Below are 12,428 nucleotides of genomic sequence, written 5' to 3'. Positions count from 1 at the left end.
TTAAAAATGGAGATAACGGCAGCCAATCAGGTTCATTTCATCATGTTGATAAAGATTATTGTGGATCACAATCAGGAGAAGAAGGGAGCTCGGGAACGTATGCAGTTTATAAACCTTCCTCGTCACATCCGATAACTGCTCCGTCTCCTTTGAGTGGCCTGCCAGAATTTTCTCACTTGGGTTGGGGTCATTGGTTTACTTTAAGAGATCTTGAGCTTGCTACAAACAGATTTTCAAAGGAGAACGTTCTTGGAGAGGGTGGATATGGAGTTGTTTACCGAGGACAGCTTATCAATGGAACTCCTGTGGCTGTCAAAAAGCTCCTCAACAACCTGTGAGTATCATATTATTCTTGCAATAATCAAGTTGGTTTTGTTGTGAATTGCTGTAGAGTTAATACTCTTAATGCTGTGCCAACCAGAGGTCAAGCTGAAAAAGAATTCCAAGTGGAGGTAGAGGCTATTGGTCATGTAAGGCACAAAAACTTGGTTCGACTTCTGGGATACTGTATTGAAGGAACTCATAGGTACCGCTGTCTAGAAAAACATGTTACAGTTTTTATAGCTGTAATTTGTCTTTAAAGTTTGGGTCGTTCCGTTTTCTATATTTATTACTAGAACTCTTAATATTGCATTTAAAATGACGAATCCATTTTAGGCTCTAAAAGCTTGAGTGCTCAACTCTGATCAGGTTCGGCTTTATCTTCCAAATGCTCTCATTTAACTTTAGACTAGTGTTTCAGGATGCTAGTCTACGAGTATGTCAACAATGGCAATTTAGAACAGTGGCTTCATGGGGCGATGCGTCACCATGGATTTCTTACGTGGGAGGCTAGGACGAAGGTTCTTCTCGGCACAGCTAAAGCGTAAGTTGGTCGGGCTGTTGATTGTTTTTCTGATAAGCTCCATGGGTACAAAATTTTGTCGTCCAGCAGTACAGATACCACTAAATGTGATATATTTCTTGCAGTCTTGCCTACCTACATGAGGCGATTGAACCAAAAGTAGTTCATAGAGACATAAAATCAAGCAACATACTAATCGATGAAGATTTCAATGCTAAGGTCTCTGATTTTGGTCTGGCTAAGCTGCTCGGTGCTGGGAAAAGTCACATCACAACTCGAGTGATGGGTACCTTTGGGTTAGTTTTCGTTCTTATCCGTGGTCTTTTAGTGATTGTCAAGCAATTCATAGCTCTTCATTGTTGAAATGTTGGTAACCATAGCTCTTCATTTCGATAAATATGTGAACTTAACTCGTTTGCTCGTTTTCATTTCAAATACAATTCAGATACGTGGCTCCTGAATATGCAAATACTGGCCTTTTAAACGAAAAGAGTGATGTCTATAGCTTTGGTGTTTTGCTATTAGAAGCGATTACCGGAAGGGATCCAGTAGACTACGGACGTCCTGCTCCAGAGGTATTTATCACGTTATTAGCGTCTTTTTGCATATTGGATGTGCAAACAATAAGCATACTCATAATATTAGATGGTGCATATAAATGGTACAATCAACATAATTTTATGCAGCAGAAATATTTGCAGTTACCTCTGCTACTATGAATAATAGTCAATTTATAATGTTGAAGTAATCGCTTCAAGAATATGTTTACGTGTTTTTTTTTCTTGTAACGTGACTTTTAGGCAAAGTACGATGTTCTAAACTTCTGTTGCATTAATTATAGAACTACCGATACTTGCAGGTAAATCTGGTTGACTGGCTTAAAATGATGGTTGGTAGCCGGCGTTCAGAGGAAGTGGTGGATCCAAATATGGACGTGAGGCCATCAACTAGAGCCCTCAAAAGGGCTCTTTTGACTGCTTTGAGATGCGTTGATCCCGACTCAGACAAGAGACCAAGGATGAGCCAAGTTGTCCGCATGCTTGAATCAGAAGAATATCCCATACCAAGAGAGGTCAGTTCCATTTACAGTGGACGACTAATTTACTTAAATTCAGAATTGTCTAAACATCAAGTTGGTAATTGTCATAAGTTTTTGTAAAAAACGGACCAAATCAAATCCAAAAGAAGGTAAGTGATTTCCCTGATCGCATGGGCCGTTTGGACGAACACACTGCCTCATTACGCCCCTTAAGAGCACCTTCTAAAACATTGGTCTATTTCACTTCACAGTATAGTTCTTTGAATGCAAGCTCTCATAATAGCCCAATGTTTGCTTTTTTTGATTGTTGGTGTGCTTCATTTCTCAAGGATCGGAGGCACAGAAGAACCCGAGCAAATAGCATTGAGATGGACACCCAGAGGGACAGCTACGACACTGACAAGAGTGACAATCAGGAACTAAGGTCAGACAGCAGAAGGAATTTGTGATCACAACCAAACAAAATTTGCATCACAAAAAACCACTAATCTGTCTTTGAACACAAATGCCACTCTGACAGAGTTCTACTCCAGTGATACGATGTTTGCTCAAGACGGTGAGGCGTTGAAGCACAGGTAGGACGTAAAGTACAGTAGATACAGGTTGGAACAGGGACTTGTTCTTTTGTCGAAATTCTTATTGTTTTGATTTTTGGCTGGTTGTTCATGTTTGTATTTTCCATTCTTGGTTCTTGCATGCAAATATAAATCTAGATGATTGTTTTGTAATGGAACTGGTGGTGAGAAAAACAGGGGAGTTTGTATAGATGCTGCTGTCTCATGTTGAAATGCGTTCTTCTTCATGCAAATCAATGATTTTATTGATTTGTTTGAGCATAACAGGAACCAGAAATAGGAAAATCGGTCTAATTTGAATCAATCGTATGTAGTGTAATACACTTATTGTGTGATTGGTGTACAGTTTAAGAAAACTGACAGATACACTTGCCCATGGATTTGATTTGGTTTAATTCTCCGCGCCCATACTCGATTAGTAAGAATTTTTCCAAAAATAGAATAATATTTGAACGTTTGATTTCTGATTAATTTATGATTTTTTGTTGTGAGTTCGTGTTTTTATTTAAAAAGTTAGAATCACACGTACTCCTGTATATATATTATATAGAACTAAGTAAAATTGAATATCAAAGCTTTTCAATAATTAATTAATTTTATCATATTATTTTATGTATATAATTTAAAGTTAAAATAATATATATTTAACGGTTCAATTTTTTTTCGATTTCTTTTAGCACTAACACAAAACCAACAAATAAGTGCAGGCAGTTTTACATTGAATTTAAAATTTCAATTTATTCATCAAATCATAATAAACAATTCAGATACGAGTTGGTTATGATGGTTGAAATTTTATTGATCACCCCTAACTTCACAAATACAAGCGCCATCCAGGGAAATAGTAATACATAAGCATCAGACATCATGCAGAGCGACAGTTTAGTTCAACTGTCAAATAAATCAATCAATCATCCAAAACTTCTACGAGGAAAACCGGCTCATCTAAAGCAACATATATATGTACAGTTTTCCCGTAGGACTGGACTAACTATTGACAGGGAAAGAATAAAAGAATGATATATATGAGTTACAAGATTGCTCTGCTTCAGTGAAGAAAGGGTCCACCGGCATCATTCAAGATGGCTGCAGCTTCTGTCCAACCTCATTCGGTAGGTTCTTGTTTTGTTTCATGTACTCCTCCTTCGATTCGTCCAGGCTCTTGGACACCTGATCGCCAGTATGTCCATGAACAAGAGAATTAATTAATGCATACAATTCAGCTAATCTCTGAGCCATATTTTTCCCTTCTACTGTATGATTGATGTTATTTTCGGTAGATCAGATTCTTTTGTTTAGTCATCCATTACCGTCATTCTTTGCAAGAACAAATCAGCACTTTCATAAGTGACAAATTAACAAAGGAGGATGTATTTGAGAGGTGATGGAGAGGACGGCGAACCTTAAGTGAGTAAGCCATTGGTAGTAACATATCAGGGTTCATGGCGTCCGCAGGAAAGTTCCGTAGTGCATATATGAGTTTTTCGAAAGGTAACTTTATCTGTTAGGAGATAAATTGTCGCAATAAGCACTAAAGGAGAAAGTGTAGCAACTGTGAGGACTCATATATGAGGCAATATAAACTCACCAGATCGTCATGGCAGTATTTCAGTACGGCCAACCCAACTTTAAAGATGATTATAGCACCCTGGCAAAAAAAAATATTGGCAATCTCAGGATCCGCAATGATGTAAAAGGTAATTTATATGAAGTTGCCAAATACCTCTACTGAAGAGTGAAGACTGACCACTAACCTCAAATAGAAAGACATCCCAAATCCTAAGAGCTAAATGGAATGGAAACGAGTATGAAAAAACCGTTATGAACCACTGGCTTGCATACATGCTAGGATTTATCATTTCTTTAGCAAAATGCTCCCCCAACTTGGGTAAGTGCTCTTTCACCAATTGGTCTAGCTGAAATAGATATTGCTGTACAAGAGGCAATCCGACCTGCACCAAAAGCATGGGTTCAGTGTCTAAAATGAATATGGATGCATAAGGTAAGAGGCATGAATGTAGTAATATATTTAAGAACCAATTGGATGCACTTTTACTACGAAAGACAAATGCAAGTGAAATGGATCAACATTCCTACAAAACTCAGACTAACCAGTTTCATGGAACTCAGTATTCGATCTTAACATACCTATTAACAATAGGCTTTGGAAATATTACCAGAACCCTTTCATAAGACCCAAAAGCATGCTGATAATCAAAATCCACTTATGTGTGTTATTTCCTTTGTAGATCATTGCAAGAGGCAAAAAGAGCTCAGGAATTCTATATCAGGTAAATGATTAGATTCAACTGCCAGACAGTAGATCCTTGATTGGAAACTATGCCAGGAGGAGCTATACATCTATTCATATAACTAGCTGACGTTGGGGACAAATGGGATGGAAATTTCCTTGCTGCTGGAGCAAATCTGGTAAAGTGGTTTGACTCTTCAATCCTGTAGAGTGGTCATCCTCAATCCCTCAAGATAGTATAATATCATGTACTAATTTAGGAAACGTTTAAAAAATATTTCTTGCAGAAGATATGTATGGATGGAAACTTACAAAACCAACCACATCAATATCATTCAGACTATTGAGGATCTAAATGCCTTTTGAAATGAATCACACATCAAACAGAGCTTCTATATGGAGTCATTAAACTTTCTATACAGAGTTAAAACAAAAGTTGTTTTTTTGTAAATAATTATTCTAAACTTTTTCAAAAATATTCTACAAAATTAAAATTTATTAAAATAATTAGTACTTTGGCAATTAAATTAAATCTTACCATCTTCAATTACTAAATCGAATACCAATTTCAATATGAGAAGAAAATACATATTAATTGAAAGAAACATAGTTGAAAGATCAAAATAATATTTTTTGTCTTATGTACTATAACTAATATATACTCTAGATAGTGCAGGTACATAATTCTGGAGATGTTAGTCAAAGCCATCTTTTAATAAACAGTTTTCGACAACAAATAAAAAAGAAGAAGAAGCATACTTTAAATATTTACATATTCAATAATTTTATTTTTTAGTACTCTTCAATTGCTTCTATTATTGATCATCTTTTCTATTAACTAAATTGGCATATTTTAAAGTTAATCAAATCAAATTTATGAGTCGTGCACAATTTTAGCAAGTTTATATATAGATGTGTATATATATTTATATATTATAACAAATAATAATCTATGGTAGAATGAGACTTGTTGCTAATGCAAGCGGCCTTCTTAAAAACATGATTGACATTAAAAACCAAAATACAATTACAAAGCAGTGAATCAAAAGAATAATATCTTTTATTCTACTTTGATTTTTATATTGCGAACTGTAACTGTATGTATTTTTTAACTAGTAAACTTGAAAGTCAGTATGTCATAGTTGACACTTGTTGACATGGCGATGCTATAATGATAACAATATATTTTATGAGATTAAGCTTGTAAATATACTGTGTCCTAGTCTAAATATCGCATAAATAAAGGACAGATCATACTGTTTGGTATGTACCATATACAGTCCTTCCATTGGAGCATGGACAGCTCCTTTCAACAGTGCAACTAATAACCAAAATGCATCTTCTTCACTCATATAAAGAAGCAATAGACCCGCCACAAATCCCATGCCCTGCAAATAAGAGAACTTCAAATCAGCAGAATGTTAAGAGAACGAGAATCTTGGTAGATGCTTGACTAGTTCATCTTATATAAACCTGCACATATCCTACTTCTCTGTCATATACAGAGTATGCTTTGAGAACATTATAAAGGGATCTTTGGCCCGGACCATGTCGCTGTTGGAAGAAAATATGAGAAGGAAATGTACGAGAAATGTCCCGAATTATATCTATCTCGGAAGCTGACGTCTCATATACCACTAGTTGCTGCAGAAAACACAGAGAAGAATTATGATTGAATGAAGTAGAGTACTGAAGTAATATCATTCAACAGTGCAAAATAACCAAGCACAGATATAAATGCGATGTGCTGAAGCAAAGTCCTAAATATTATATCCTAGTATGCCACAGCTAGTCACTTCACAAATTAAATTGTGGAAAAAGTTAACACACACACACACACACTAACTAGAATTCCTGCATTTTAAGCAGAACTCTAAGAAATGTTGGCTATGGACAAAACTAGAAAACTGAAAACCTAGATACCAAGATAAATGCACCTAAAGATCGAATGCAGAAAGGATCTAGTGATTGACACTCCGCGCTTTTACTACGACCGCACGGAACTAATCATAGAGTTATAAAATGTGCTTGTAAGAGCCTGTATCGTTGTACTTCACTATCCAGACCTCCCTTGATATCGGTCCCGCGGTAAGTGGAGGAATGATTTGATTCTAATTACACGAACTGAATAAATATCCAGATATAAAATGATGACAGTTAAATAACTTTTACAAGCAAAATAAAACCCAAGAATGAAACTCATTGGAGAAGATACATTTTGTCTGAGAAACTTGTTTCTCATCAAGTCGTACTAGAAGCACCTCCTGAAATACAGCAACTGAAACTCAAATTTGAGCAATAAGCTAAGCAGGCCAACTCTGTACTTTCTAGCATACTCACTAAATTCAAGAATGTCAATACTAACACATTTGTGGAACTTGAAAGGACATTGAACCAACTCAGACAAATATGTTAAAACATTTTTTTGTTGACATAATTTTATACCAGTGAAACATAACGCTTGTTTAACATTATTTTGATCTGATGAACCAAAAGTAGTTAATAAGATCAACTCCCAGTTGGAAATTGTAACAGACATTACAATGCCATTTGGCAGGTAACTTTAATGAAATGAACACCAAGTGGACATAAACAAGACCAATGCTTACCTCATAAACCCCTGGATTCATGAGCAAAAGTTCCCGACTCCCGGAGATTAACTGCCAAACAAGTCCTCTTAGACAATCAGGAATTCCTTTTCTTATTCTCCTTTTAACAACATGAGGTTTTCTCCAAACATAATGATTCCAATCACTTCCTCCAACACCTACCATCTTTCTCCATTTTCTAATTCTTCTTTCTTCCCTGAAATTGCAAATTGATGTAGTAGCATTATCATATACTGAAAAGCATTAGCAGAATGAGACAATTATCAGGCAAAAGTAATCACAACAATTATTCTGATATAAAATTGAAACCAATATGGCTTAAAAAGAGCAAGTGTACAGAAAACTCCACAATAAAATACAACCCTTCAAGATATTACACTGCCCAAGGCCCAAGTCACCCTTAATAAAGTCATCGAAGAGTCCTTGTTAGTTTATTTATTTTATGCATTTCCCAGAAAGGATACTGCTTGCACAACTATCTAGTCTGAGTCTTGGGCTTGTTCAAGTTATGCTCGAATACATATATAAATATATAAATATTCCTATAATGGTTACTAAATGGTTGGTTTAATACCAGATTATAGCAATTGACAATTAAACACAAACTGTATTGTTGAAACAATAGAGTATTATATATTAGATGGAAGGCTTATTCCAAAATTAGGGAAAAGATAAATTAGAATACAAAGTTACAATAAAATAATAGAAATGAAGCAATGAACAGAGAATAGAGTACATGAAATTGGAATTTACTGATGATAATGATGAACTTGAATTTTTTATCACAAATTGTGCAAATACATGAATTACCTGAGATATCTTTTTCTTTAATGTAGTGGAGAGATAGTATAGAAGCTAATATAAGATAAACAGAGAAGTGGGTGTGTGAAAGCTCTGTGTTCTTCACCTTGAGTGTTCTGTTTTGCGTCCTTCCTATAATTTTTACTTATAGAGAAATTAGTAAGGCCTTGTGTGGACATGAAATTGTTTGGAATCTAATTCCTTTTTAATGATTCAATCTTGAATTATCTTGAATATTATTGTTGCTTTGGTGGTGATGTCAAGGATATGATGTGTCTGCACAGTAATTTCTACAGAGAATCAATATAACATTAACCTTGTGTTTTCCTTTTCAAAACCAGGAGACTATTTGAACATCAATTTTGAAATATGATTAGGAATATGCTTCCTGGTTAATTCAACCAAATTTACCGAGTTTTTGATTGTTGATTTTTTCATTTTTCACAGTGCAATATTCACCGAACATGATGAACGTGCTTTATTACTTTGATGCTCTTAGGAAATCTTACTCATTTCTTCTTATGAATATCTACTTCATCTAAAAGTTTAAACTATTACTGAAACCATTTTATATCTCTAACACACCGCCGCAAACTCTTTTTTATAAATGAGTGGCATTGAGAATTAAACTAAGGATGTCTGTATGACCAAACTCTAGTACCATATTAAATATCCACATCGTATAAAAGGTTAAATTGCTAGAAACAAGAATCAATCAATATTTAATATTTCTTTTGTGGCAGCTCCGGCTAATTTTGAAGCCAAATTTGTTTTCCAATTAAAAGAATTGGCATTGTCAAGAGTTTACATCAAAAGATCAAACAATTGACAAAACATATCTAAAACCTCAAAGGAAAATAAATCCAGTTACAACAAGATATTTGCACTCAAACTTTAAAGCCAAATCATTGAAAAATCATCGAATATTAAGGCATCCTCGTCTAAAACTTCTACAGGAGAAGAATCCTATGTCAATTTCATATCATGAATTGCATACCAAAAACGCTATTCTAGAATTACCCTAGGCATCGAAAACTTCAAACTCTCAACTATGCTCCCATGGATACTGGAGAAGATATGAACTACATCCAAGAGGAACTAATTCCCATTTCCCACCAAATATTTCAAAAACAAAAAAGTAAAACAAGACTTTTACTACCAATGAGTGTCAGCCTCAAAATCCATTTCAAACTCTAAAAACACATACTTCTAGTGGAAGGAGTATGTTTCGAAACCAACTTTGTTGTTATCAAATATCTTACTACTCCTATAGCTCTTGAAAGCCCCTTCTTCCAAATACTCCATCCGGTTAATGATGATTCCAAAGAAATCAAAACCAAGGTTATGGTAAAAGAGATCCTATCCCAGTTACTCAGAGAGCCAGAAACTTGTTCAAGATCCTATTATATTTCAACAAAATACTCCAAGGGAAGGAAAAGAAGTCATTTTCTAGAAAGACGAAATTTCTCACCCAAAAACAGAAACAGATCTTTTACACTTTCAATGAAAAGATCATGAACAACTAAAAAACAACATTTACCTTGAATTGCCAAATGCTTTCTATTGAAAGAAAGATACATTTTATATATCTCAATTACGGGTCTAATTTTAATGCAAAATAAATTCTTATCAAAGCTAAACCAAGTTAGATGAACCAAGGTATTTTAGAATATTGTTAAAAGGAAATTCAAAATCTTGAATCTTTTTAATAAAACTCATGCGTCCATCAAAATCACAATGGTCCTGCCTTGCGTTTTAGATCAAAAAGACGGTTGAGCTCGAAAGAGAAACTCCAAGACTTGTCATAAATTACTAATTTCTCAATAAAGCCCTCCGATGGACCGAATATCCTATTCCCTTTCTACTAGCAAATTCAAACTCTTCCAAGCCAAATGTCAATTCTTAGTACACCATATTGATTAAGAGACAGTTATTCCAATTCTTGGAGAACAAATACGCAGACCAATGTTTGAATATTGTGACCCTACAACACGTAAGTTAAACAAATGTATGTGGCATAGGATTTGATGGCATTCTTGGTAAAATTATTAAATGAATAAAAAATGATAGTCCCATAATATCTAGAGTTTGGAAAACCAAAGCCAAGAAAATTTGAGGGGAAAAAAAAGCTACAAATGGTTTTATTCATTTCAAACTTCCACATGATTAACTCAATCAAAAAATTGTTTCCAATGATATTTTGCTATATAGCAAATTTTAACACCTCTATTTGATTTTAATATATAATATACAAAAGGCATGCCATGATGACATTCTTAATTTTTTAACTCCTTTGTTCTTGCAAGGATTTCCAAAAGGATAGGAGAACAAAAATGAAAGTTAAGCTCTTCGGTGAAGACATCCACGCAAATTCCTGCATCAAAATATTTTCCATTCAGTAGTCCAAAACCACAACAAAAACTCTCTCTCTTATGCCCCCAAATTCCTCAAAGTCCAAAGGCCTCACGATTTCACCACCCTCAATTCAACCTTCAAATTCTCATCAACCACAAAAAAGTTGACCGAGCTACCAACAAGTTTACTCCCCTTGGGAAACCAATCCCATTAGCCCAATCAAAACTCATACAAGTTTGTGAAGACATAATTCACAATCCATAGACTCTAAAAAATTCTCCCACAAAGTCCCCACACATATTAAAAAAAAAAAAACAATTGACTTGTCCTACAATATTCCAAATTGGTTCAACAACATATCCAGGAGTGACTAATAGAAAGGATACAACTTTCATCAACCACCCAAGAAAGAAAATAATTCTTGCACATCAAGTTTGGAAAGCAAAAGCAATTTGAGAGATGGGATTCAAAGTGGTGAAGCCAAATCCTAAAACACTCAAATCTAATTCCAAAGGGCGCCTAATGGATAATATGACATCAATTAAAAAAATTAAGAGAGCAGAACACCGAATAAAAATGAACGATGCAGGAATCAAGTGCATCAGAAACCATGAAATCCACAGCTTATGCTCTATCAATAAGAAAGCATCAAATAAAAAATCGTATGCTTCAAAAATTGCACCTCTCAAACTCGATGGCTGATTTGCTCCTTTTTAAACCCTCAGGGGAGTTAGTTTCCTGCTTCAAAAATCCAAATTTATCAACTTTAGGGACCACAATAGGAACTTCATCATGCTCATCGAGTTCTTTCTTTTCCATCCTACCGTCTTGCAAATATACATAATCATGAACTCTATCCTGATGGTACTACTGCTTTTTACAATATTGCAGTGCAATCCCCATTTTCCCCATCAGACAGCACGAAATCCGGAATTTCCTGAAAGTAAAACAACATATTACGCAAAATCAGAGTGAGAAACTCGATTTATTCCTTACAAATTTCGTAAATATGCAAAATAACAACCCACACGAATAAAATCAAGGCAACGCACCAAATACATTGGCAGCCCACTTCATAAATCAACACTAAAGCTGACTCAACCGCCAAAGGGAAAAGAACATTCCTAAGAAAAGGATTGTTTTAACAGAAAACGGGGTCTCATTCCACCTAAAATGATCAACAGAACAAATAAGAACAACTTCGAACAACACACAGATTGTCCCAACCAACATGAAATTGATTCCTTCCATATCCAAAGATCACGAACGTCGCAATGACAACACCAGACAGAAAATAAATATAATTTGATACAGTTCGAACATCATAAATTAAAATTAAGCAATAGAGAACAAATCGAACCTGAAGCGATCAATGGAGCAATCCTATTAATTCAAATATAGGTTTTGTCCTGTCAAGATGATGGAGGTATAGATTACAGATTGCTCCGACGAATCTTTTTCTTAATATTTCTCTGCAAAGTTTTTACCGTTGGACCAAAATTTGGTAGCTCCGTGAGGGAACTTGGGCGGCAATAATACGACGTCGCTGGTGAGAGGCTCCGGTGTATTTGGAAGTCCACATTCAAAGGCAAATATTTGACCTTTTATACAAAATAGATATTTGGAAATATGAAGAAATTGAAGAATGAATATAATAATTTGGTTTATGAAGTTTAGATATATAATTTAGGTTAATAAAAGCTAAACCTCCTCTAGAAAAATTATATTTTTTTAAAATAACTTTTGAAATTACATTTACATCCTTTTTAAGAATTATCTGCTCACAAGTCATTCCATCCGTTAAAAATTTTACCAAAACATGCTGACGTCCATAATAAAATTATATAAAATTTTAATGTTATGCTTCATTCAACATTTGATGTACATTTATAAATTAAAAAAATCGTAATAATAATTTTATATTTATAAAAAAATAAATATAATATATATAAAA

The 12,428-nt window shown here is 34.5% G+C and overlaps 2 protein-coding genes across 6 annotated transcripts in view; one reads left to right on the top strand and one right to left on the bottom strand.

The window, feature by feature from the left end:
- LOC105172461 (probable receptor-like protein kinase At5g18500) overlaps nt 1–2,719 on the top strand; it is a 4,119-nt gene extending 1,400 nt beyond the window's left edge. Inside the window, 8 exon segments of the mRNA XM_020697366.1 lie at nt 1–334; nt 422–526; nt 743–865; nt 970–1,140; nt 1,290–1,419; nt 1,704–1,916; nt 2,213–2,307; nt 2,404–2,719. The exon segment at nt 1–334 is cut by the window's left edge and continues 11 nt beyond it. Of these exon segments, the coding sequence (XP_020553025.1) occupies nt 1–334; nt 422–526; nt 743–865; nt 970–1,140; nt 1,290–1,419; nt 1,704–1,916; nt 2,213–2,307; nt 2,404–2,419 (1,187 nt within the window). The 3' untranslated portion in view covers nt 2,420–2,719.
- LOC105172460 (ecotropic viral integration site 5 protein homolog) lies at nt 3,233–12,079 on the bottom strand. Of its 5 annotated transcripts, XM_020697367.1 has the most exons (11): nt 11,962–12,075; nt 11,835–11,883; nt 11,527–11,642; nt 11,157–11,411; nt 7,319–7,514; nt 6,183–6,353; nt 5,981–6,097; nt 4,213–4,410; nt 4,047–4,106; nt 3,861–3,959; nt 3,233–3,628 (listed from the first exon to the last, which is right to left on the bottom strand). In XM_020697367.1, exons 4-11 carry the CDS (start codon nt 11,291–11,293, stop codon nt 3,536–3,538), a joined length of 1,071 nt encoding a protein of 356 aa, XP_020553026.1. In that variant the 5' UTR covers nt 11,294–11,411; nt 11,527–11,642; nt 11,835–11,883; nt 11,962–12,075; the 3' UTR covers nt 3,233–3,535. The 5 variants fall into 5 exon arrangements, with proteins under 5 accessions (XP_020553026.1, XP_020553028.1, XP_011092197.1 ...); XM_020697369.1 differs by having other exon boundaries at nt 6,198–6,353; nt 11,835–12,079; XM_011093895.2 differs by having other exon boundaries at nt 11,835–12,077.

Source organism: Sesamum indicum, linkage group LG10 (assembly GCF_000512975.1).
Source record: "Sesamum indicum cultivar Zhongzhi No. 13 linkage group LG10, S_indicum_v1.0, whole genome shotgun sequence".
Classification (NCBI taxonomy): Eukaryota; Viridiplantae; Streptophyta; class Magnoliopsida; order Lamiales; family Pedaliaceae; genus Sesamum; species Sesamum indicum.
Note: the sequence above shows the minus strand (reverse complement) of the source record. Positions and strands in the feature narration are given on the sequence as shown.

What these genes read in the sequence shown, in the direction of transcription:
- LOC105172460 (XM_011093895.2), bottom strand. Translation starts at nt 11,293, where the DNA reads ATGGAAAAGAAAGAACTCGATGAGCATGATGAAGTTCCTATTGTGGTC. An exon ending in TCAGCCATCGAGTTTGAGAG is followed by an intron (nt 7,515 to 11,156) that starts GTGCAATTTTTG and finishes TTGCAATTTCAG; the next exon opens with GGAAGAAAGAAGAATTAGAA. An exon ending in TGAATCCAGGGGTTTATGAG is followed by an intron (nt 6,354 to 7,318) that starts GTAAGCATTGGT and finishes TGTTTTCTGCAG; the next exon opens with CAACTAGTGGTATATGAGAC.